The sequence below is a fragment of the Talpa europaea genome, assembly GCF_964194135.1.
Source record: "Talpa europaea genome assembly, chromosome: 10".
In the NCBI taxonomy this organism is placed as follows: domain Eukaryota; kingdom Metazoa; phylum Chordata; class Mammalia; order Eulipotyphla; family Talpidae; genus Talpa; species Talpa europaea.
In genome coordinates, this window is record NC_140077.1 from 44,627,401 (window position 1) to 44,653,030 (window position 25,630).

At 47.2% G+C, this 25,630-nt stretch overlaps 1 protein-coding gene across 4 annotated transcripts in view; it reads right to left on the minus strand.

Moving 5' to 3' along the window:
- The window catches only part of HK1 (hexokinase 1), a gene marked incomplete at both ends in the record, with an annotated part of 75,069 nt that overhangs the window by 14,441 nt on the left and 34,998 nt on the right, over nt 1-25,630 (minus strand). For 3 of the 4 annotated variants that reach the window (XM_084246193.1, XM_084246192.1, XM_084246195.1), the window contains 11 exons: nt 2,157-2,256; nt 4,424-4,519; nt 5,834-5,953; nt 6,238-6,386; nt 6,889-7,193; nt 9,083-9,316; nt 12,133-12,288; nt 19,396-19,579; nt 19,688-19,787; nt 20,339-20,434; nt 22,364-22,483. In XM_084246193.1, the coding sequence (XP_084102319.1) occupies nt 2,157-2,256; nt 4,424-4,519; nt 5,834-5,953; nt 6,238-6,386; nt 6,889-7,193; nt 9,083-9,316; nt 12,133-12,288; nt 19,396-19,579; nt 19,688-19,787; nt 20,339-20,434; nt 22,364-22,483 (1,660 nt within the window). The remainder of the gene's footprint in view (nt 1-2,156; nt 2,257-4,423; nt 4,520-5,833; nt 5,954-6,237; nt 6,387-6,888; nt 7,194-9,082; nt 9,317-12,132; nt 12,289-19,395; nt 19,580-19,687; nt 19,788-20,338; nt 20,435-22,363; nt 22,484-25,630) is intronic. The other variant, XM_084246194.1, reaches the window with a different exon arrangement.

Genomic DNA, 25,630 nt, shown 5'->3' on the forward strand with positions numbered 1-25,630 from the left:
GGGTGGGGGTGGAGTCCACAAAGCCTGTATGGAATTTGCTTTGGGATATCCTTTTCCCCCTAACAAGATGACCTGCCCCAACAGGAAGGAGGAGGAGGTCCTCTTACTTGGCAGTAGATTCCCCAGAGCTTATATAAGGGGGTACCTGCTTTTGATTTGGGACATACATGTGTGTCTCGCCATGAGATTATACGCCACGAATTGCTTTATGGTTGTTATTTCTTTAAAAATTCATTTTGTTGGTGAAATAACCAATTGCTTTTTGTTTGAAGTCAAAATTTTCATCCCCTTTAAAGAAACTTAGAATTTGCAGATGTGTCTGTTACTAACTTTTGCTAACCTAACTATGTAACTGGATTGTTTTTGTTTTCCCATCTTCTTTTCATTCAAAATATAACACTAAGGGAAAAGGAAGCCACTGAAGTGACAGGGGGTGTGAAGAAAGTAAGCCCTACCACTTGCCCGTGGGAGTTCAAAGCAAAAAGATCAACTGATGGGGGTGGCTTTGTATGCAGTTGGGGCCCAACCCAATACCAGGAACAGCTAATCAGCCTGCCTTGGGCAGGCCTGACCTCCTGCCTACCAGAGGAGAATGTGCTGTGTCACTCTAGCTTTGCATTTTATACCTAAGCCCATTCATAAGCAGGAAGGAGGGGCTGGGCGGAGATAGGAAGCCTTGCAAAAATAAAGGAAGAGACAAAGAGCACAAATCCAGGCTACAAACAACTTTTTACCTTTTTCCACAGGAGGCCAAAGTGGTTGAATCAATGAAAAGGTTTTCCTGCACCAAGGACCAAGACCTGCTGGGGCCTTATGCCAATCCCAGAGACTCTCAGTTAAGGGCTGGGCAGCAGCGTGCCCCTCCCAGTCCAAATAGGGTTTGCAGAGAGAAGCTAAGAAACAAGGCCTTTCCCCAGCAGCCCTGACACTAGAAGCTGAATCAAGTGGACAAATGGTCCACAGTCAAAATCAAAATGCTTCAGGGATTGCATGCTCTCGAGGCCCAGACACCCAATAATGGAAGCTTAGAGAAGAAAATTTAGGGTGGAAGTTTTCATAAGGGCAAAAAGCAGAGGTTGGGGGGGTGGGGGGCGGGAGGGGAAGGATTGGGGTCAGAATGGGGCGTTTGCAATTGTATGGGGGAATATAAAAATAAAATTTATTTAAAAAAAAAAAAAAAAAAGCAGAGGTTGGAGTAGGGATGATTAACCAAAAACCAGAGGTGGGAGTTGTTAAAACCCATTATGGAACTTCCTAGGCAGCAGAGCTGGGATCAGAAAGGATTATCTATTATTACAGAACACCAATCTAACCGGACCCTAAAGCAATAAAATTCCACAAAGGATGAATCCCCCCACAAACAACACTATATAAAGATATCCCTTGCTCTGGCAAAATGCAGATCTTGTCCTAAGGCTGCCCACCTGTATCTATGAAGGCATCTCTTTCTCTTAATAAACCTACTCTTAAAAATGTAGTGTTTGCTTCTGTGTCTATGCAAGTGTTTTTTTTTTTTTTTTTCCTTAATAAACTTGCTGTGTGTTGCTAAAAATGGGAACTCTGCTGAAATCATTCTCAGAGGAACTCAAGAACCCCACTCCGTGAATCCCAACACCTGACATGTTTGCACTATAGAGGAATAACCTGCAAAGCCAACAGAACCTTCTGCAACCCACTTGAGTGATGAGGACTGCTCACAAGCAGTGGCTGCTAACAGCACAATGGCCACCAAGCCTACTCTGGCTCTTACCCTGGGTCAGGAGAGGAGGAAAGTTCTCTCCCTTCGCAGCCTCAGATTCCCACCCTGCAACATATGCTGGGGGCGCCTCCACGCAAGCCCAAGAGAGTTGCCCTGCTGGCCAGACCAGCTCCGGACACAGACACCAGTCCACACAGGCTGGGAGAGCCACTTGGAGTCACATTCCTAGAAAGCTCTATTCTGGACAGGCTGGTCCCTATCAATGTGAAAGCTTGTGGGGGTCTGGGTGGGTGGAGGGGAGAGCCCCCTGGAGAGCTCTACAATTGTGAGGTGGTAAAGGGATGGTGCTGACGGATATACTACCCCACACCGGACTGAGCTGCTGCCACAAAATCCCATGAAATAGGAAAACCCAGCATTCCCCACTCCAAGGAGACAGACCTCCTGGCACACCCACCTACGATGAGTCCAACCTCACAGCTGGGCTCCTCATAAGCACAGGTCATCATGGTGCCCACGGTGTCATTGACCACAGCCACCACGTCCACTTCAAATTCCTTTGGAAAGAAAGGAACATGGTATTAGGGACAGATAGCTCTGCCTGGCTTGAATTCTGCCGGCTCACTCTTAACATACTATAGTCAGAAAGCCACTGGTACATCATCTGAAATAGTGTCCTATCAACCTAAGGACCTCTTCACTGACTAAATACTACTACTAATGATATATCTGAAATCTGAGATCTAAAGAAAAAAGTATTTTACCCATTTCAGATGGCACTGAGTACTACAGAGGCAACCAGAGGGAATTTGTGAATGAAGAAAAGACCACAGAGACTGTGGTCATACAGCTCTTTTTTCTTTTTTGAGTTTAAAATATTATAGCCTTACAGAAGCCAAAATGGAAATATCAAAACCATTTCTCAGAATCTGTCCTTTAGAATTGGTCACACAGGTACAAAAAGTATATGCATAATTATATTTACTACATGCATTAGCCAGAAAGAGAAACAACCTAAATATAGATCCAAAGAGGCAATATATGACTCACAGGACTCCAATACTTGAGTCCTATACAACCAAGAAAAAGAATGAAAAGTTGGTTTATATATTCAGTGACATGAAAAGATGCCTGTTTCATGTTACATGAAAAAAGCAGTTGTAATATAGTTATATGGTATGATTCTGATTTTAAAAACTGTGTGTTGGTATATGTATGGAAACAGCTGGAAGAAAACTAAAACTAAGAGTTATGAAATGAGAAAAAAAAAATAGTTCATCAGCTTTCTTTTCAATGAATTATTAGCTGTTGTGCAGCATCCCCCAGGTACAATAGATCCCTCGTTCAACACATTCATTTCAGCTTCCACAACTGCCTACATCTTTGTGTGCCTTTTTGAACTGGAAACACTTGAACTGATTTTCTTTTGCTTCTTAGTGACCCCTCATTCATTTCTGAATTAAATAAAGTCTGTGGAACTTTTCAATTTATATTGGGCCAATGTCCTCCAGCTGAAGACTACCAGAAATACTGTGGGTGAACAAAGTTGGGCTGGCTGAATGGCTGCCACATAGAACACAGCTGGTGAGGCTGCTCAGAAAGTGCTAGAAAGATGGGCCTCCCCGGTGGCGCACAGGTTGAGCGCAGCGCTGTGAAGCTGTCCGTAGCCTCCGCAGTGCGGGTTCGATTCCCAGCTGGCCAGGGAGATTCCCACATGGTGCAGGAGACCTCTCCTGTCTCGCCCACTGCTCCCCTCAGCAGTGTATTACAGTAAATCTGCCTGTTCTGCTGCCTGCTCTGTCTCTGGTGAATCCTCTCACCCTCCCATGCCTCTGGCCTGTACCCCAGTTCTTGTATAAAAATAAATTAAAATCTTTAAAAAAAAAAAAAAAAAAGAAAGTGCTAGATAGAACTTGTAGGATTTGACCTTGTGTTGGTGGTTTTCGGGAGGGCTCAGAAATGGGAGGCTTTGTTTGATCCTGAACGCTGTCAGGAAGCAGGGGCAGGGCCTCCCCTGTGGCGCAGCGGTTGAGCGCTGGGTTGCGAAACTGCGCGCGGCCTCTGCGGCGCCGGTTCGATCCCCGGCTGCTCCCCGGCCACTGGAGGAGGGTCTCACATGGCGTGCAGACCTCTCCTGCTGCCCGCTGCTCCCCTCAGCAGTGTACTTCGGTCCTTCTGCCTACTCTGCTCCCCACTCTGGCTCTGGTGAATTCTCTCACCCTCCCGCGCTTCTGACTGTACCCAGTGCATGTATAAACAAAACAAACAAACAAACCAGCAAACAAATAAATAAAGCATGCCTCTAAAAAAAAAAAAAAAAAAAAAGAAAAAGAAAAAAAAAAAAAAAAGGAAGCAGGGGCAATTCTCTGCATATGCGCTGAGCTCTGACATGAATACAGCCAGGTCTTCCTCCTAACTTCACCGTAGTCACAGAGAGGCTGTGATGAGCCTGTGCTATGTGAAATCATGCTTTACAGGAAAGCACTAAGACCTAACTGGCATGCCAGGCTGCTTTTCTCTTCCCTGATGTGTGAGTCATGATTTCACTGTTCTTGATAAAAACTATCCTTTAACAACACAAAATCATCTACCTCAATTTTATTGCTTATAGCTATTACCCAGGTCACATGTTGCTGTATGGTTTGAATTCTTTACAAGCAAGTACAATTTTTATAACTCCCTCAAGAAACAAAGATTTTTTACAAAACATTTCGTAATAGTTACCTCTCTCCTTTTTACCGCATCCCTTAGTAAGGTTGCCACATCATGGCCCACACAGTCAGTAGCCTTAAAACCCTTTGTCCAGGTTATCAAGATACCCTGAAAAAAGAAAGACACAGGGAAAGTCAGGTTTAATTTACCTTGTGGGCAGAATACAAAGTTTCATTCCCTCCTCCTCAGTAACCATCTGCTGAGAAGTTATAGCATGTGAAGGTCTCAGGCACAAAACAGCAAGGTGGGAAGAATCATCCAGAGGCGCCCATCCCCACCCTGTCCACACAGTGGTCTGGCAAACACCCCATTTTCACAGATGGAGAAAAGGAGGCATAGAAGGTTATTGACATTATCCCTGGTACAACCAACTAGTTCCCTAAAGACCAACCAGAGTGCTAACAACAGAGCAGAAAATTTTAGTAACACCGGTACTACCTAAGGTAAATTAGGTTTGATTGGACTGAAGTCACACAAAGTGATGGTATAAGCAAGACCTCTAAAAACCACACATACACAAAAAAACAAGTTTATATGGATCCAACTGCTGACATCTAAAAGGATGTAAGAGGGAAAAAAAAAAAAAAAGCACCAAGTCACCATGACTGGATTAACTGGCTTCCAGAGGCAAGAAGCCCTACCTAGCTTCCCTAGTGCTGCCAATTATACACCTTTAACCCTGGCCTAAGGCCCTATGTGATCTGATGCCACCTCTAGGGCCTCCACCCCGTCACACCTCCACTTGTGAGACACAGCGGCTTCTGCAGCTCTTCTAGCTCAACAGGCTTGGTCTCACCTCCATGGCTCTGTATATCAGTTCCTCTGCACTGAATGCACCCCACCCCCACCTACAGCCCAGAGCTCAGTGCTGGAGCTGCTGGTATGTGGACCAGGATCCTCCAGGGGCTGTGGGTCCCTGAGGACAAGAACCAAAAATTCAGCTCTGCACACAGCTTAGTCCTCAGCAGGTGCTTCACCCTGACGCTAGCCCATTTCATTCCATTTATTAAACCCTTATTAAGTATCACCTCTGACAGAACCATGTGTTAGGGCCCATGGGTAACACGGGACCTTGTTCAAGGACACATGGCACAGCAGAAGAGCAAGACAGGTCACCAATGACTGTGTAAAAAGTGTCATGATCCAGGCAGCACTCAAAGGAATGGAGAACACAGAAGAGGGTGAGGTTCTTTTTGCTTGGAGGACCAGAAGGCTTCCCCAAAATGGTGCATATTTAAGCAAAGAGAACTGAGATGTAATGGAGAGTGTGACATAGAGCCGGGGTCAAGCCCACGTGACACCTGAGTCACTCTGCCAATTGACAGATGACACTGATGCTAGAGGAGACCTCAAGAGCCAGCCCACCTGGCCATGAGGCAGTAAGTGCTGCCAGTGCCTGACACCCAATGGAAAGAGACTCACCTCATCCAAGTTCGTCTGTTTGCAGGGGAATGAGAAGGTGAAGCCCAAAGGCATTTTGGGGCCTTTGATCCCCATGTAGTCCAGGAAGTCGGAGATGCAAGAGACAATGTGGTCAAACAGCTTTAGGAGAAAAGAAAGGGTTACCCATACTGATTTCATATTTTCAGTGCACACGTACAAGTGCACACACATCACATACACCCTCACCCTGACACAAGCAGAACAAGCCCCTCCAGGATCCTCATGGCCCCCTGAGCAGCACAAGCCCAGTGTGGCTAAAAATGCCTGCGCTTTCAGGCCACTATGACAGACAGCATCACAAGGCAGATTTCGGGGACCAGCGATGCCACTGGTCATATGTGTCACTCACATGCCACAGCGAAGCAAAAGCCAAACAGCCTCACCTCTTCCCCGGTGCCCTGCATGATTTCAGTGGGAATGGCATAGATCTTGTTGTGCATTTCTACAGTTCTCTTTTTCCCACTACGGACTTTCACCAGCAAGACGCGGAAATTCGTTCCTCCGAGATCCAGAGCCAAGAAGTCACCGTGCTCTGTTGTAGTTAAGCACATAAAGAATGTTAAAAACAACCAAGTGCCTCTTGGCAGCCAGTAACCCCACAAATGCAGACTTTTAAGGAAATTAATGGGGAGAATTAAATACAGGGGAGAAGCTATCAGTTTTCCCTTCAGCACAGAGAGGAGTGGGCATCATTAACTCACTGACCCCCACAAACTCTGAGCAACACTAGAAGGACAAAAGATCATGAATGAACCACTTGTCTATTATAATAAACAAACTTCACCAGGGTTACTAAAATGCTTGCCAATGGTGACCTGATTTTAGGGAGTCTCATACAAAAGAACTTAAATCAGTGTGCAGAGCTTTTGCAGAAATGGCCACAATCATTCCCTTCCCTGTACTCATGCAAAAATGGTGAAAATAAAAGCATGCAACCCCAGTGAGAATGCATCTACTGAGGAAGCCACCTGCAGCTCCACTGTACTCAGCCACGAGAGGTAAGAGACACACAGGCCCCCAGCAGAGGCCCTCACCTGTTCCATCCGGAGTGCTCCGAACAAAGGAGGGCAGCATCTTGACTACGGCGTTATCATGCGTCTTCTTATTCAGCCCCATCTCCATCTCGGCCCGCATCCTCTTCTTCACCTCCAGCAGCATGTCCTTGGTGAGGCGGAAGTGGGCCAGGGTCTCCTCTATCTGCCGGTGCTGCTCAGCCAGACGGTAGGCCACCGCGGTCACCATGGCGGCCCCCTTGCCACTGCCACTCTCCGAGACGAGGAAACGCACGTCGGAGTCGGGCACCAAGCGCCTCAGAGTCTTGTGGAAACGCCGGGAATACCTGTGAGGGGAGGAGATAGCCATGCCACAGTGGTTGGACTGAGCCCTCTGTCGGGGACCTCTGGGGCTCCTTCCTTTTACCACACTTTAATTCCATTTTCTATACTTGCTTCCCTTATTACACAAGTCATACATATCCACTGTAGGAAAGTTAGCAAATGCAGACAGGTAAAAAAGAAAAAGGAAAAATCGCCCATAATTACACACAAAAAGAGAAGATTCTCACTACATGAGCATTGGCTACAGATAATTTAGGGTCCAAAAAACGATTCTGTCCTCCACTGTAACCAGAAGGTGACACAGCACAGTGGCCAAGCCCAATGCTTGAAGATCAGACAGATCAGGACACAAGGGTGAGCCCCAGGACTTCTGTATCTTGGGCCTTCACTCAACCTTGGGGTATAAGAGGACAAGTGTCTGGCTAACAGTGATGTGGTGATGAGAGGGCTAGGGAGATGGAAGGGCGATCAGGGAAGACACTATGCATGGTATACAGGACATCGACACCCACATTTTGTTTGTGGCCTGTCTGCTCTGAGTTAATTTTCCAGCCTAAGGACATGTCTGGATGAGTGAGGGGAGCAGGGCTATCAGCCTCAGTACAGTGGGCCTCATGTGAGGTCAGGTGTCCAGAGGGGAGATAAGGAGCTGGAGGGCTGGACGTCACAAGCTCCTGGCAGCAGCGAAGGCCTGCTTGCTGCTGAACTATCTTTGTCCAACGCACTATAAAAAGCCAGCTGAAAATGAAATATTAATGTGGTTTCTTTAGGGTGTTAATCCCCTCCATGGTCCAGATTGCTGGCTGTCTAATTACAGTACACCTTAGAGATTCAATTCCTGTCTCTATTTTATTGGCATTTGGTGGTGACAGGTGGCCCAAATTCAGTCTCCTGTTAACAGTGAGAATTAAATGAATTCAGTCAATGCTTAGATTAGTACCTAATGCTGAGGAAGGGCTCAATAAATAATTACCCTTGTTTTTTATTTACATCTGGCCCTTTGTCCCCAATCCCCAAGAGTCTGGGCATTTTTTAGTGGTTAAAAGAGGACTTTAGGACAGGACTCAGAGACACATAACCTCTCAAAGTTTGTGGGCTGTGCTAAAAATGGAAGGCTGCCTGCCAGAGGAGATAAGGAATCCAGACCCTCAAGATATTAAGTCAACTGTGGGGAGGTGGGGATTAAAAATGACTTCTATTCTCATCTTAATTTCTTGAACTAGCTAAAGTTTCTATACAGAATACATATTACTTCTGAAATAAGAAACATTTAATCAAAGTTATTTTTTAAAAGTTTTGTTGCCAAAGAGCTCCCCAGGAGGGGGCCCAGCGGGGAGCCCCACCCCCACCCCCGTGGGGACTCTACACCCTCTCTCTCTCTCTCTCTCTCTCTCTCTCTCTCTCTCTCTCTCTCTGGCTTTCAGATGCAAATCCTTGACAGCTTGCCCATTTAAGAGTAAGGTCTGAGGGCTTAGGGGGCTGTCAGAGGAGCTTCTAAAACAAGAATGTGGGTAGTTAGAAGTCAGTGGGTGTGAGTTATGGACTGTGTCAGGCAAAGAAAGCTCTGAGCTGGGAAGGTTCTGCCCAGGTGTGAAGGTCCTTGATGAAATGTGGACAAGCAGAGGATGTAAGATACAGACACGCTGCACCCAGCACGCCTAGCAGCTACAGAAATCTCTGACAAGACATATGAAATGAGATGACAGTGCGGCGCAGAAGCATCACCAGGGAGAATCAGCTCAGGGCCTGCTCCTTCGCACATGGGCAAATCTGACCTTTCTGCCAGGACTGGTATCGCCTTGTCTGCACTGCGTGCAAACGCCTGACCTCTGCAGAAGGTCCTTAGCCCAGACGGGTACTGAGTGCCAATTATAGTGAAGGACAGACTCACTGTGGGTGCGTCTTGTAAAGAGACCCGTCGACACCAACCGTGGTCCGCAGCCTGGCTGTGCCCTTGTTATCTCGAAGGCGGCTCAAGATGGCACCCAGCGTTGCAGCCACCAGGTTGGCAGAGCGAAAGGAGACGATGGTGCACACGTGCTGAACGGAAACACAGTCGTCATCGGACGGCTCCACTCCTAGGCGGGTCAGGATTTCTTTGGCGTTGTGGAGGCCTTCCTTATTCCTGTGAGGTTAGAAGTCAGTGGGCATGAGTTACAGACCACATCAGGCAAATAAAGCTCTTGAGGTGGGAAGGTTCTGCCCAGGCAACCCTCCTCACCATGTGTGCATGGCCTGAGAGCAAAAGAATCAAATGCCTGAGAAATAATATAAGAAATACTAGATGGGTAGTAGTGTTGGGGGAAAAGATGTCCTGAAGAAACGCCACAAATAAATTTTATGAACCCCACCCCCATCCAAACCAAAAGATCCAAAACGACAAATCCCATAATGTCATCACCACTAAAAAGAAAATTGCTAAAATCTAAAAGTAGAATTAAATAGCCAAGTTTAATGTATAATCAGGCATGTGGGCCTTAAAGGTCCTTGGTTTTTCCACCAGCTTTCAGCGTGCTATTGGGGTTCCTGTGCAGCAAAACTAATAGAACACATTCACCAATTTCTCTCTCTCCCTTTCTCCCTAAGTTAATCATTTCTTCATTTCCCCTTTTTGTAAATAAACACTTTATTAAGCTCTTTGTGTGTACCTGCAGTTAAATCTCATTGTAAGTCCCCTGTAAGCACGCAAGTAAAAACCCAGAGTCAGGCCAACCCATTTTACATTAGGGTTGCCCTGTAACAGTTTGGCGCCCAATGTGGTTAACTGTACTAGTTTGGGTTATGACATGCTAGGCATGAAAGAGAAGTGGAAAGGCGAGACCACGTGGTTGCTGAGCAGCTGGAAAGATAGCCACCTCCCCCTCTCCCTCACAGCCAGGCACCCCAAGACTCCTAGGGTCTGCGAGTTGTCCCCAGATGCTCACATATCCTTCACCCTTCCTTGATGTCTTCTAGTCAAACTTTAATTTCCTGTATGCATGCCTTGTATATCTTTTGTTGGAGTCACTCTAAGGCACTTCACAGTTTTGTTACTGTGGGAGATGGTGTCTTTTTAAAATAAACCATATTCATATTCTTTATTTTTCCTTGAATATATCCAGGTAAAGTAGGATGTTAACAATGGGAAAAACTGGGTGAGATAAATGTACACACGCTGTAGTATCTTTGCAATGTTTTTGTAATCTAGAAATACTCTAAATTAAAAGTTTTATTAAAAAATATTTTTTAATTATTACAAATATATAGAAATATATTGATTTGTGTGTCTTCTCTCCAGACTTCCTCCTAACCCTCTCCTGTTATTTTATTCACTTGTCTAGATATTTTTTGGTGTTCCACACAATTACTTTCTTTCATAATTCTTATACCTTGACTTTTTCCTTTTTTCTTTCTTCTTTTTAAAAACACTGGATAAGACTCTAGGGCAATGCTGAATGGAAATGGGTAATACTGCCTTGCCGTACATTTTAAAGAAAGTGCTTTCAACATCTGCCCTGGTAGGATGTATTTTATAGGTTTTTTTGAGACAGTTTTTATTATCATATACATACTTTCTTGAGCTAGTTCAAGGGGCTTTTTTTTCTTGACAACCAAAAAGCCAGCACTAGAAATAAGCAGCCCACTGCCTCACTTTGTCAATGACTCTGAAGATCAGCCATGAGTCACCTGCTCCCCTGCCTTACCAGGAGCTGACCAGGAGACTGGAGGAAAGATGCCAGACACTCAGTGTGCTCCCTGCCTACTATAACTCTGTACCATTCGCCCCTAAAAGAGAGTGACCTTAGAGCACCACCAGCACATCAGTGTAAGAGCAGAGAGACTCCAGCTCAAGCCCTTGCCACTGCCATCAGCCTGCTTCCCTGATGATGCACATCTTCTCTGGGAGCCAGAACTCTGAAGCCCCGCTCTGCCTGAGTTTCCAGGACCACAGTGGCCAGTGGGAATGGCCGTCCTGTGCAGAGATAAGCACACTTCTGGGCCCGCGCTAGCGGTCTTCAAGCCGGGACCTGGCATGGCTACATGGAATCCCCTGGTCCAGAATAGAACATGGTCACACCAGAAGCCAGCCGCACAAGTCCCTTGGACTTGAAGACACCCAAATACATCAAACTGCATGGATCAAGTTTACATTCTTCCCTCTCAGGGTGAAAGTCAGAAAATAACAGCAGAGGCAGAGATGTCTGTGGTTCTCAAGTCAATGCCAAAAAGGCAGCCGGCTCCTGGCTGGACTCTGTGCTTCTACGTGTGTCTGTCCTGTCTCATCTGTTAACCACTGTTTCTCAAACCTGTGCCAGGGACACTTCTGGCTGTTAACAGAGCAGAGAATGTGCATGTGGGGTTGTGGGTGTGGTGGGAGGGGGTTGCTAGAGAGGGTGCTTCCAGCACAAAATTGGGAAAGGACAGTTAACCAGGGTAAACTGGGTTTTCTTTAATATGCTAATGAATACTGTAACTCTCTAAATGGGACATGCGTATGCAGTGTTTCTCAATCCTATTGCTCAGAGTCCTTTTTTCAGGGAACACCTAATTATGTTGCGGTCACTAGGGTTCCCCGGAACACAGTCTAGAGAAGATTGTGATATATCAAGATCCCAGGCTTGGCCAGCAACTTGTTCACCACTTGAACCATCTACTCCCTGGACTCTAATTTCATCCTGTGTGTGAGGGAGGAGTGGGGGGCCCATGGGGTGGGGACCAGGAGAGGGGAAGAAGAGGCTGCTTTTGTAACCATATCATCCACAGAGCATCTGTGGCTAGACTGTTCCTTAATGAGCTGCCACCAGCTGCCCGCAGAGAGACCAGCCCAGAATGGGTCAGTAAGACAGAGGGGAGATTGACCCAGAAAGCCCTACCACTCTTGAGGAAGAAACCCACCAAAGCAGGACTCGAGAGAACCAGTGCTGCCCCCCACCCCACCCCCCTAAAAGGCGTGGTACCTACTTTTCAATAGCTGACACATCACTGGTATTAAACTTCCCTCTGGTGAGCAGCTCTGGAGTGATCCGCCCTTCAAATAAGAGGCCCTCCTTGGCCATCTTGACCAGGATCAGGCGAACCAGCTCCCCCAGGTACATGCCACTGACCATCTTCTCAAACCTGCAGGGAAAAAGTGCACGTAAGGTTTCTCAGTACCCATCACTGGGGCAATTTGTGGGGAGTAGGACTGACAGGAAAGGGGAGGAAAGAACCACCACATCCCTCACAAACTCAGTCTCACTGGTAGGTGAGACCTCACGTGGGTGTGACTGAACAACAGGTGTGGGGGGAGGAGGTTACCCAGATACCACACTAGTGCCAGGGTGGGCAATGGGAGGACCCAGGGGTAAGGGCAGGCAGGGAAGGCTGCCTGGAGGTAGGGGAAATGTTAGGATTTAGATTAGGAATGACAAGAAGCCAGCCAGATAGAAATGAGCAGAATATGATAGTCTCCTACAAAACTTTATGCTGTACTTCATAAGGGTTTTTCACTCCATTACTCTACTGGGGAGATCCCCGAGCCCTAAGAGAAGGTGGCCAGGAAGTAGCCTCTTCATTTCCCAGCTCAGAAAGGTAAGCCACTCCTTGGGGAACTTCTGTTTCTGGTCACCTCCCTGGCATTCCTTTCCTCATTCTCCAAGAATTTGCTTGGGACCTCACCCAGCACCCCATTTGAGGGCTCTGAGTAGCTTAGAGTCAACCAGCTCACCTCACTAAACTGCCCTGTCCAGCGCAGGGCAATCTCTGGATTAAGTGGCTCTCTTGCCTTGCCCGGGAGATGACGTGTGAAGCCTGGACTCTGTGCTATACCTGAGCCAGCTCCAGCCCAGTTCTGGCTGACTGGGGCCGGGAGGAAGCCCAGGGCAGGACAGATCAGAGAGGCAGGTCCACATCAGGACACAGACATCCCACTGCTGCTCCAAAGGAGCCCACCTGGCATCCGCAGAGCTGGCCTTGACACAGCAAAACAATCTGTTCCAGTCAGAGCGGGCCCAGGCGCTAGGGAGGCCCCCGGCACCTGAGCACCTGGCCTCCCTCACCTGCCAACATGGGTACAGAGAAACACGGTTCTCATTGTTCCTGTTCCTGACAGGACCAGACAGGACTGACCCAGCCACGGCTGCGTGGAGGATCCCTGGCAGAAAACCATATTTCTGAGTCTACCTGCCCAGTGCAGCCTCCAGCTCCTATGGGAACCGCCCCTGTGCAGCCCTAAGCTGCAACCAGAGAAGCAAGAGCAAGACTGCCCAGGCTCAACCTTCTCTCTGTCACTTGCTGTGCTACGCACTTCCCTGGGCCTCGGTTTCCTAACGGGGATGACAGGGTCTACCTATAAGGACTGACTGGATGGAGGCTATGAGTTAGCAGGCAGAAATCTCCAGTACCTGCTAATAACAAGTGTCACGGCCCTTCTGATGCATCTCACAATTTACTAATAAGCACTTGTCACGCATTATGTCATCCTCATTACAACCCTATGAGGTAGATAGCATCATTATCTTGACTTCACAGATGAGGAAACTGACACATAGAAAGGTTACATAACTTGTCTGTGATCACAGAGCTCTCCAGAGATAAGTCCAAGTTTTGAACCTAGTTAAATTCCATACCAGAGGCTCTAACCACTGTGCTGTCCCACCTCTCTCATGAATAGTGTTGATAAATGTTCACTATTACTGCTGAGCTAGCAACCACCTAGACCATCCCTGACCCAACCTCTGCTTTTCTACCTCCAGCTCACTTCCTCTGAGGCAGCCTGCACCCTTTTGGGCAGGTGTGACAGCCGGGAAGAGTCTTCCTTAAAAATATCGAATGGTGGTAGCGCTGAGACTAACCCCTATGCCGTAAGAGCTAAAAAGAAACTTTTCTGAAGAGGAAATGCAAATGGCCAACAGGCATATGAAAAAATGTTCAACATCACTTGTAATCAGGGAAATGCAAATCAAAACTACCATGAGATACCATCTTACACCAGTGAGAATGGCACATATTAAAAAAACTAGCAACAACAAATGTTGGCGAGGATGTGGAGAAAAAGGAACTCTTCTGCACTGTTGGTGGGAGTGCAAACTGGTCCAACCACTATGGAGAGCTGTGTGGAGATTTCTGGACCTACTAAACATAGAGCTTCCATATGATCCAGCAATTCCACTCCTAGGGATTTACCCAAAGGACACAGAAACATCAATTCCAAAGAGCACCTGCACCCCTATGTTTATAGCAGCACTATTTACAATAGCTAAGCTTTGGAGACAACCCAAATGCCCAAAAATAGATGACTGGATCAAGAAGATGTGGTACATATACACCACGAAATATTACTCAGCCTTCAAAAAAGATAAACACATACAATTTGCAGCAACATGGATGGCGCTGGAAGGGATCATGCTCAGCGAAATAAGCCAGAAAGAGAAAGAAAAATACCGGATGGTCTCACTCATAGCAGGAATCTAGAAAACTTAACTAAGGGACGAGGAAAATGAATAACTATAAGAAAGTGAAAATCGGGCCTCCCTGGTGGCGCAGCGGTTGAGCGCTGGGTTGCGAAGCTGCCCGCGGCCTCTGCGGCGCGGTTCGATCCCCGGCTGCTCCCTGGCCACCGGAAAAAGGTTCCCACATGGCGCGCAGACCACTCCTGCCACTTGCTGCTCCCCTCAGCAGTGTACTTCGGTTCCTCTGCCTGCTCTGCTCCCTGCTCTGGCTCTGGTGAATTCTCTCACCCTCCCACACTTCTGACTATACCCAGTGCATGTATAAACAAAAACAAAACAAACAAATAAATAAATAAATAAAACATGCCTCTATTAAAAAAAAAAAAGAAAAAGTGAAAATCAAAATCAACAAAAAACTATGAACCAGAGACACTCTATGGGGGGTGGGCGGGAGGGAAGGGATTGGGGTCAAAATAAGGGGGTTGCAATTGTATGGGGAATATAAAAATAAAATTTATTTTTAAAAAAATCGAATGGGGGCCTCCCTGGTGGCGCAACAGTTGAGTGCTGGGCTGCGAAGCTGCCCGCAGCCTCTGCAGCGCTGGTTTGATCCCCGGCCACCAAGCCAGGGTCCTACATGGCGCGCAGACCTCTCCTGCCGCCCACTGCTCCCCTCAGCAGTGTACTTTGGTCCTTCTGCCTGCTCTGCTCCCCTCTCTGGCTCTGGTGAATTCTCTTACCCTCCCCGCACTTCTGACTGTACCCAGTGCATGTATAAATAAATAAATAAATCTTAAAAAAAAATAAAAATCGAACGGTTTCACTTAGAACAGAAATATAGGGGAACCAAATAAGACATCAGTGTAAAAAATATAATAACAGTACAAACCACAACAAAGCAAAAACAGACAATTATAAACCAGAGACATCCTGCAGGGGAGGAGGAGGGAGAGGGGTGAGAGGGAGGGAGGAGCACAGGGGACTGAGGTGATGGTGCACAGGTGCCTTGGGGAAGGAAATTCTATGGGGACTCAATCTGAGAGGGTGGGGAGAAGCAAATATTGTCTAAAAAAATGTAAAAAAAAAAAAAGATAAATGTTAAAATAAATAAATAATATATTATGCTGGAAAAAAAAAAAGAATCTTAAAATTAGCTGCCTGGCATCCTCCACCCATGCTTCTCACTCTGCCTTTAGAGACACTCAAAATGATGTTCTCCCTTTTAGACAGAGATGGTCTGAGAGCCCTTGGAACTCTGGAGCAAAGCTGGCGTCCCAAACATTCAATGCAGTCTCCCAATCCACATTCAGAAAGCAGCAGTCACCAGTGAGGTCAGGAGCCACTGAGCTACTGTGACAACACCCTTCCTGTCAACCATCTGCAATGGGCACTCAGTAAACACAAAGTTCAGTCAGAATAACTAGTGGGTGTGTAAAGGCATAGAGCCCACCTGGGCACAGAGAGCCTTTGCACCCTCTAACGCACCATCACCCAGGCAGCTTTTAGGCTTCTGAGCAAGGCCCCAGCCCAGGACAGATGAACTGGGCAGGGAAGTGAGTAGAAGGTAAGAATGACTGAGGAACAGAATTGTTTAAAAAACTTTTATGTAGGACCTCCCTGCTGGCACAAGGGGTTAAACACAGCACTATGAAGCTGTCCACAGCCTCTGCAGCACGAGTTTAATTCCCAGCCAGAGAGAAACACACATGGTGCAGCAGACCTCTCCTGCCTCGCACGCTGCTCCACTCAGCAGTGCATTTCAGTCGATCTGCCTGTTCTGCTCCCCACTGTCTCTAGTGAATTCTCTCACCCCCTGCATCTCTGGCCTGTACCCCAGTTTTTTTATGCATAAATAAATAAATCTTTTTAAAAAATTAAACTAAATTAAAAATAAAACACCTCCATGTAATTCTAATGTGCAGTCAGGGATAAAAAAAATCACTGCTTGATACCATCCTTGGTTTTCATGCATTGAGAGAAGAGATTGTGGAAGCTCACTAAGAAAAACCCAAACTTTCAAGCAGGGTAGAAAACCCCAAACCTAAACGAGATCAAACCTCAACAGAGTATCTGGGGTCACTTTTATCCTATGCCAGGGCCTTAATTTCCCCATCGGTCAAGTGAAGCAAACATCTATCTTTCCCTGGCACAAGGAGAATAAAATGGCTATGAAGAAGTTAGCAGTCCACAGAAGGAGGCATTAGGAAGGGCCCCAAAATTCAGATAGGAGTCTGAGAGAGTGGCAAAAATTTGCTTTGGAAAAGACCTTTCTGACAATAGCCTATTTCCAGGAAAATGTGATACAACTCAAGATTTTGTCATCTCTTTGGAATTGTTCTTAAGACGAGATGGTGTGTGGTGACCAGGAAGCAGAGACACACACTGGAAAAGACAGATTCACCCCAACTCCCAGCCACCCAGTCACCTCCTAACTTCCCACCCACAGCATCCAAACATCCATCCATCCCCACTCCAAAAATATTTATTGCAAGCCAGCTATGAGTCCAGTTCACAGTGTAGCCAGGGACGTACAGTTCAGTCCTTTAGAGAAATCCAGAAATATATCAAATGGATGGCAGAGAAATCCATTCTTCTACTCAAGCCAGCGTCCCCACACTGGGGCTAAGAATACTGACAAGGGGCTGAGCTATATCTGCTCAGTTACTATAGGTAACTCCCATCTGCTCTGCTGAGAAGAGTGACTTCTGATTAAGTGATTGATAGAAACTACAGGTACATAATCTTTTAGATGAGATCCCTGGGGCCACATGTGTTTGGGAATGTGGTGCATCTAGAGATCCAATTTGGTGCACATGCCAGATGTTACAGAACACCCAGGGGTACTCGAGGCAGCACTGATGAGCACATCTATAGATCTAAAGTGAAACGTATAAGTAGGCACAGCAAACAGCTCCACAGCAGGTTTTAGCATTACGGGTTAAGTTAATGGGTAAAGGTAAAAAAAAAGACAAAAAACTTTTTTTGGCTGTCCTAACTTGGAAATTGGGTCCCTTTGTCAGCAAGCCACTGCCTCAGTCTCAGGATGCAGAGTCCATGTTCAGCACTGAGTCTAAGAACTTGGAATCTTTCACTGAGAAACCTCATTTATTCACCACCACCACTTCCAGAGCAGGAGGCTGGCCTTTCCTGTGATCCAGTAAATCAGGTGGAGAGCCCAATCATCCACCCTGGGATACTGTGATTCTTTTGGGTGACAAGTTTTAAAATGACTAAACTCCAACTTCTTGCTGGTATAAAGACACAGGCTGTTGGGCCTCCCTGGTGGTGTAAGGGGTTGAGACACAATCTATGAAGCTATCTGCAGCCACTGCAACATGAGTTCGATCCCTGGCCAGGGAGCAACCCACATGGTACAGCAGGCCTCTCCTGACTCGCCCACTGCTCCCCTCAGCAGTGTATTTCTATCAATCTGCCTGTTCTGCTCCCCACTCTGTCTCTGGTGAATCCTCCCCTCCCCCTGCCCCCACACACATCTCTGGCCTATAATCCAGTTCTTGTAAATAAATAAATTAAATAAATAAATTAAAAAAAAAAAAAGACATGGGCTGTTAAGCCAACAAGCTCAGTGAACATCTCTCAGCAGGCAGACAGCAACATCCAAGTCCAGGATCCCACTGCTGAGAGCCTGTGTGGGTCACAGACAGCTAACGGCAGGCTAGAGTGCAGAGAAACAGGAGCATGCACTTGAGCATACACTTGAGGAAATAAGTAGCTGGAATGAAGCAAAGGCCGTGCTAACCTGAATAATGTCATTCATAGGACTGCAGCAGGGAGCTCTCCAAGACCAAAAAGAACTTGGGCCCTAAGTCCGGTGTTCTGTGTAAGTCTGACCCATCTGCCTATTCTTATTTTTTTTTTAAACTTTATTATTTTTTTTTTTTAATAGAGGCATGCTTTATTTATTTGTTTGCTGGTTTGTTTGTTTTGTTTATACATGCACTGGGTACAGTCAGAAGCGCGGGAGGGTGAGAGAATTCACCAGAGCCAGAGCGGGGAGCAGAGCAGGCAGAAGGACCGAAGTACACTGCTGAGGGGAGCAGCGGGCAGCAGGAGAGGTCCGCGCCCCATGTGGGACCCTCCTCCGGTGGCCGGGGAGCAGCCGGGGATCGAACCGGCGCCGCAGAGGCCGTGCGCAGTTTCGCAACCCAGCGCTCAACCGCTGCGCCACCGGGGAGGCCCGCATCTGCCTATTCTTAAAACAGAAGAAGTCTCTCCATTCTCCCACCTCCCTAAGGTCAGCAGGACTCATGTGGCTCTCACCCCCAAGTGAGAGGTGCAGGACAGATGTCTGTGTGTGTGACTGACCTCCCCCAGTCCCAGCGGGCAGGTGCTGCTTTTATCCTTGGAGTCTGGCATGGAGCTCATTCAATGCTCCGGAGACAGGTGTTGAATGGACAGACCCTCTCTCCCTGTCGCTCAGCAGACACCCCAAAGCTGCAGCCTTTCACCCAGGACAGTGACGTTAGTGACCACAGAGTACAGAAATGTTTCCCATCCTTAGCTTTACACTAACATTTCTGGGCTTTCAGTTTTCAAAATGTTTTGCAGGGACACAAGCACAGCATAATTAAACAATGAAAACCATCTAAAACACGCTTTTAAAATTGCAGATCCCATAGTTGTGCATCTATTCAAAGAGAGACAAGGAGTGAAAAATGATGGGTTTTTTCCTTTGTTATCTCCTGACTCCCTGCCCCCTCTACCTCCCATGCCCATCTGTTATTAGGTGTCCCCTAAGTCATATATACGAGTGGCAAGAAAAGGCTTGACTCACAGCTGTTTCCCGGGGTTGAGGGACCCGCGGTCAATCTCCCGGTCAAACTCAGTGCGGATGTCTTCCAGGGCCCCATCGTCCCCAAAGGCCCCCCACTCTGTGTTGATGCACATCCTCCCCTCGTCACCTTCCACCAGGTCGATGTGCCTCAGCTCCTCCATGTAACAGGCGTTGGTGCCAGTGCCTGGGAGAGATGGGATCAAAGGTGTAAACACACAAGTCAGGAGAGAGGAGGCACCAACTTCTGGGAACACTGGCCAAAGAAAGGGGTGCAGAGAGGGGTGGACATTACCAATGATGAGTCCAACTTCACACTGATGGTCATCATAGCCACAGGTCATCATGGTCCCCACGGTGTCATTCACCACGGCCACAATGTTGGCATCATAGTCCTGGGCAGAGATAACGGGGTGTCACTGACATGTGGAAGCAGAGATCCCCAGCCCTACTGGTGAGCACCTATCTTCATAACCACTGCTGCTCCTGAGAGGGTGTGGCTTTCATTCAACTTAACTAGGTTAGAGCACGGTGATTAAATGATAGAAACCACACCACGCCCTTACCTATCTGGCTTGAGATTCAGTTCAAGTGGATTTAACTTGTGGAGCCACCATCCCCTACAAATCGCCCCATAACACCCAAGTGCTGACTGCCCTTACTGTAACCACAGGAGGCTACATCCCACCTGTGGCTCCTGCATAGCCCAGGCCTCCGTGGTCAGGAGCCTGGCTCTTCGGGCAGCACTTCGAGGGCTCTGCTTCAAAGCACCACTCCCAGCGACCTTCCGGACTTGACCCTCACCTCTCACCTGCCTAGGGCTCTAGGGCCTCCCATGTGATGCCTCACTGTCCCCACGTTCCCTTGCAGAGTCCTTAGAACACAGGCCGCTCCCCACCTCCCCCACCTCCACGAGGCCAAGGCAGGTGGCCCAGAGAAAAATTACCCCTCGCTTCTTGATGGCTTTGTTAAGCAGCTTCACCACATCTGCTCCTTCCACTCCACTTGCTTTAAATCTCTTTGTCCAGGTGATCAGGATGGCCTTCAAAGAAGAATAGATGGGGTTGGACAAAGTATGGGGGGCTCCAGGGTCCCCAGTTCCCTGAGGAAGCTGCTCAAGGAGAGTGACAGAGCAGAGGCCCAGCGAGGACAAGGACAATGCCTTTCTCCAGATCACACTGGGCAGCAGAGTCAGACCCTGTCCCCTGGCCATCCATCCACAGAACGGATTTCCCTGAGAAGTGCCATGCGGGCAAACCTGTAGATCACCCAAAACGCAGCATGTCCCTGTCAGTGGTAGCGCTAGCACACGCAAAGCTCTCTGAAGGCAACTGCACAGCCAGACCCCATTTAAAAAGAGAACCAAGAAATCTTGTTGTTACCTGATCACACTTGCCTGTTTTTAAACCACACCTCCACCTCCACAGCCCCCAGGGAAGAAAGCCGGAGCCAAGCCGGGAGAAGAATCAGAATGCTGAAATAGTTCGTGGCTACTGAGCACAGTCGTTTCAGTCCCAGGCCATCTCCCACCTCTCACAGCGGGAAGGGGAGCATCCCAGACTGCCCGCCTAGGGGCTGTGACTGCAAGTCTGTTCTCAAAAGTCAAGGGAAACTGAGCACCAACAACAGGTGTTGCAAAAGGTTTGGGAAGACATCCTAGAGGTCAAAGTGATCTTTATAATCTGAGGTTTTGGGAAGACATCCTAGAGGTCAAAGTGATCTTTATAACCTGAGGTGCAACAATGCCAGAGAGCGGGGAGATAGTCTGAACTGGCCACATCAGGCCTGCATGGAGAAAAGTTGAGATGGCAACATCTCAGAGGCCTTCAGATGTGTGTGTGCATGTGTTTGGGGGTGGGGGGGCGTGAAACCTTGGGTTCTGGTCCTGGGCCTCATATTAATAAGGCACCTAACCCTGGATAACCTTATTTCCCATCTGTGAAGTGAGGGGGGTGGCTGCCTGAGCTCTCAAAACCCTTTCCTGACTGACCACACAAATTATACAGATACAGCAGCATGAGGTGGTACCCAGGAAAAGGTGCCTACCCTACCAATAAAGGGGTACAGGGATGCTGCCCAGAAGTGTGGAGATGCTCTGTGTGTGTGTGCCCAAATGTTGCTATCATGCAGAAACCCAGGCAAACCCAGGCTCTGCTGCTTCCTAGCTAGGTGGCCTTGGACAGGTTCTTAACCCCTCCAGCAGCTTTACAATTTCCTCATCTGTGACGCACATCACTGAAAGGGGTGTTCCAAGACCATGTGTGTTAACTGTGAAGTAAGAACACATTAGAACAGAGCTGGGCACCGGATGGATCCTCAATAATAGCAACAATTGGCGTCCCTATTATGAGGAGTTTATATGTAGGTTGCGGGGGCTTCTCTCTCCATGCAGAAAAGCGGCAAGGTCAAGCTACTTATTTTGTCATCCTACAGCGCTGTGAGGTATGATGCCGTCACATGGTACAGCTGAATTCATTCTTGCTGAAGAGATGAATGAATGAGCAAATGACAAGCAAGTTGGGTACAAGGAATCACCTGGAGATCAAAAAGGGAAACTAGGGCCTCTCTGGGGCTGGAGCCAGTCATGGGAGATGCTCTGGAGGGGCGGGCCCGGCCCCTGAAGGGCAGCATTCTCACGAGACTCCCCATAGCCAGGAGGGCTCCCGGATAAAGCCACACCGTGCACTCTGACAATGGTCTCCTTACTGTTTCCCTTCACTTGCGTGAGTTTCATAAATGGATCTCTCTACCTGATGGCCAACAGCACCACAATTTGTCTACAAAAATACCAAAATACCTCAAGTAACTGAAAAAATCATGACCTCCCATTAGTTTCTACAAATGCTTCTAAAAATAATACAAGACACACAGGCCTGCCTATAAGCAAAAGGGAAAAGTGGAGGAGCAAGAGCTCATTAGCTTTTCCACTCTGAGGTTTCAGCGGAACCCAGTGATCTCAGAAGGTCCTTACCTCGTCTATTTTGGACTGCCGACAAGGGAAAGAGAATGTGAATCCCACAGGTAAGTTCTTGTCCTTGATCCTCTTCTTCTCCATGAAGTCTCCCAGGCACTCAGCAACATGATCAAAAAGCTGGAGGAGCACAGGAGGGGGTCAGGCCGAGGAAGGGGATTAGCATTTCAGGGGAAAATGCAAATAATTCCTGAGTGGAGCCTCCACACACACAAAATCACAGCAAAATCACAGCATGTGTGACTAGTCAGCAAAGGCATTCCAAAACCTCCAAACAGAACTGGTCTCTCAGTGGTCACCAGCATATTTTTATCATGTACAAAATAATAGAAAGTCAGTGCCTCCCTCCATAACACATAGACTGTGGTCCCCCATCAGCCACCCTGGCGGAGTAGTTGGCTCATTGACCCCTTCTCTGTTTCTATCTTCCTGTATCTCTCTAAATTCCAGAAGCTCCATGGGCAACTCTGTAGCCTTGGGCCCGCTTCAGTGTTTTAATACTCTTCAGACTATCATTTTTTTTTTACTTTTTACTGATGCATAACATGCATACCAAAAATAAAAAGTGCACACATCCTAAGTGTAGATTCACTGGATTCTCTCTCTATTATTTTTTTAAAGATTTATTTTCATTTAACTATTTATGCATACAAGAACTGGGGTGCAGGCCAGAGGTGAGGGCAGTAAGAGGATTCACCAGAGATAGAGTGGGGAGCAGAATGGGCAGATGTACTGAAACACACTGCTGAGGGGAGCAGCGGGAGAGACAGGAGAGGTCTGCTGCGCCATGTAGGTCAGCTCCCTGGCCAGCCGGAGATCAAACTCATGCTGCAGTGGCTGGTGATAGCGTGATAGCGCTGAGACTTTAATCCCTGTGCCACCAAGGAGGTCCCACTCTTTTTTTTTAATTGATGATTATGTAACATTGGCTTACATTATTTTTGTATTTTGGAAGCATCGGATCCCTGCTTTCCTTAGTTACTGCAACTGTTCACTGGATTCTGACAAGCTGCTCCCGTGTTATTAGGTCAACAAACACAACATTAGCAGCACCTAATACCCCGTCGTACCCCCTGCGGTCACTACTGCTGCCACCTGACCCCATAAGGGCAGTCATCAGCCACCCTCACTTCCAACACTCTCAACCAGTTTGGCCTGTCTGTCTACTGTCAGCCCAATGAATGACAGTATGCTCTCTCCAGCACCTTCTTTCTGTTGTGTGTATGAACGCCAACACGCTGTTGTGTCTTTGTAGACTGTTCATTCTCACTGCTGCATAGTTTGCTATGTTGTGAATACCCCACAATTTATTTAGGGGATTGCATCTGAAGCTTTCCTGCTCCACACGACACTGCCTAGGACGTGCACACACATCTCAGGACCCACTTGAAACAACCCAGAACACTGATCTCTAATACGCATCCAGCCGAATACAATGTTTCATACGTGTTCCTACCAGAGGCAGACTCAGTTGATCTAAGAACCTCTCTTTTCCTTAGCTTTATACCTCTATTAATACAACCAAGACATAAATGCTCTCTTAGCAACCTGACCACATTCTATCACATCCCCTTATATTTTTCACATGGAAATTATAACACTAGACCTCCCTTATTGACACACTGACAAAGCAATTGATCTTCTAGGGCTCAGAAGAAGTCAGTGTTATAAGGCCAAAGTACATAGTCACTGCAGCCCTGGCCTGTGCTCCCAAACAAGGCCATCCTCCTGAGGCTTCCCATGCAGGACAACCTGGAGAGGGGGTTCAAAAGCCATTATTTCCATCTCCGTCATTCCCCAGATGTATCTGGTCCAGCTCTCAAGTCTGACTTTGCTGCCAGGGTAAAGGAAAAACTGGCCAACTTTCTTTTTTCTTTTTTTTTTTTTTTAATAATAAATTTTATTGTTATATTCCCCATACAATTGCAGCCCCCCCATTCTGACCCCAATCCCTCCCCTCCCGCCCCCGCCCCCCTAAAAGTGTCTCTGGTTCATAGTTTTTTGTTGATTTTGATTTTCACTTTCTTATAGTTATTCATTTTCCTGGTCCCTTATTTAAGTTTTCTAGATTCCTGCTATGAGTGAGACCATCCGGTATTTTTCTTTTTCTTTTTGGCTTATTTCGCTGAGCATGATCCCTTCCAGCGCCATCCATGTTGCTGCAAATTGCATGTGTTTATCTTTTTTGAATGCTGAGTAATATTCCATGGTATATATGGACCACATCTTCTTGATCCAGTCATCTATTTTTGGGCATTTGGGTTGTTTCCAAAGCTTAGCTATTGTAAACAGTGCTGCTATAAACATAGGGGTGCAGGTGTTCTTTGGAATTGATGTTTCTGTGTCCTTTGGGTAAATACCTAGGAGTGGAATTGCTGGATCATATGGAAGCTCTATGTTTAGTAGGTCCAGAAATCTCCACACAGCTCTCCACAGTGGTTGGACCAGTTTGCACTCCCACCAACAGTGCAGAAGAGTTCCTTTTTCTCCACACCCTCGCCAGCATTTGTTGTTGCTAGTTTTTTTAATATGTGCCATTCTCACTGGTGGAAGATGGTATCTCATGGTAGTTTTGATTTGCATTTCCCTGATGGCAAGTGATGTTGAACATTTTTTCATATGCCTGTTTGGCCAACTTTCTTTAGGAGACTTTGTTCCTGAGTTATGATTACTCAGACGACAGCTACAGCCAAAGATACATCATCACGTGCCCAGGAGAAGCTAAGGTAGGCTGCCTGCGACCTGTAATTCCTAGTGATATAAACACATTACTAAGTCCATCAGCACATCCTACGTCACCTGTGCTGAGAGGTTCCTCGTTGCCCTGCAGCCCTCAGAGAGAAGGCCTGGGTGGAAGGCACAGTCAACAAGAAGTGGCAAGGAGATCTGTGACTACAAAAGTGGCTTCCTATGGAGGCAATGTTGTAACCAGCTCCTGGATCCAAGCCCAACACAATCATCCCAAAGTACTTTCTTAAGAAGGAAATGCAGTTTTTATGGAATGCCCACAATCCAGGGGCTACAAGCCTGCACAAGGAGACAGGAAGCTACCCCCCCAGAATAACCCGTCTCTATGACCAACCAGAGAGGGAAGTTACCCAGTCTCTCTGGACTCAAAATATTACTGTCTGAAAAACATTAAAATAGTTTCTTTCCTGACAACATGCTCATTATTTTAAACACACACACACACACATACACGTGCACACATGCACACACACACACAGTTTTGGTCCCTCTTGACTAAAGGTAGCAAAGTCTAAAATG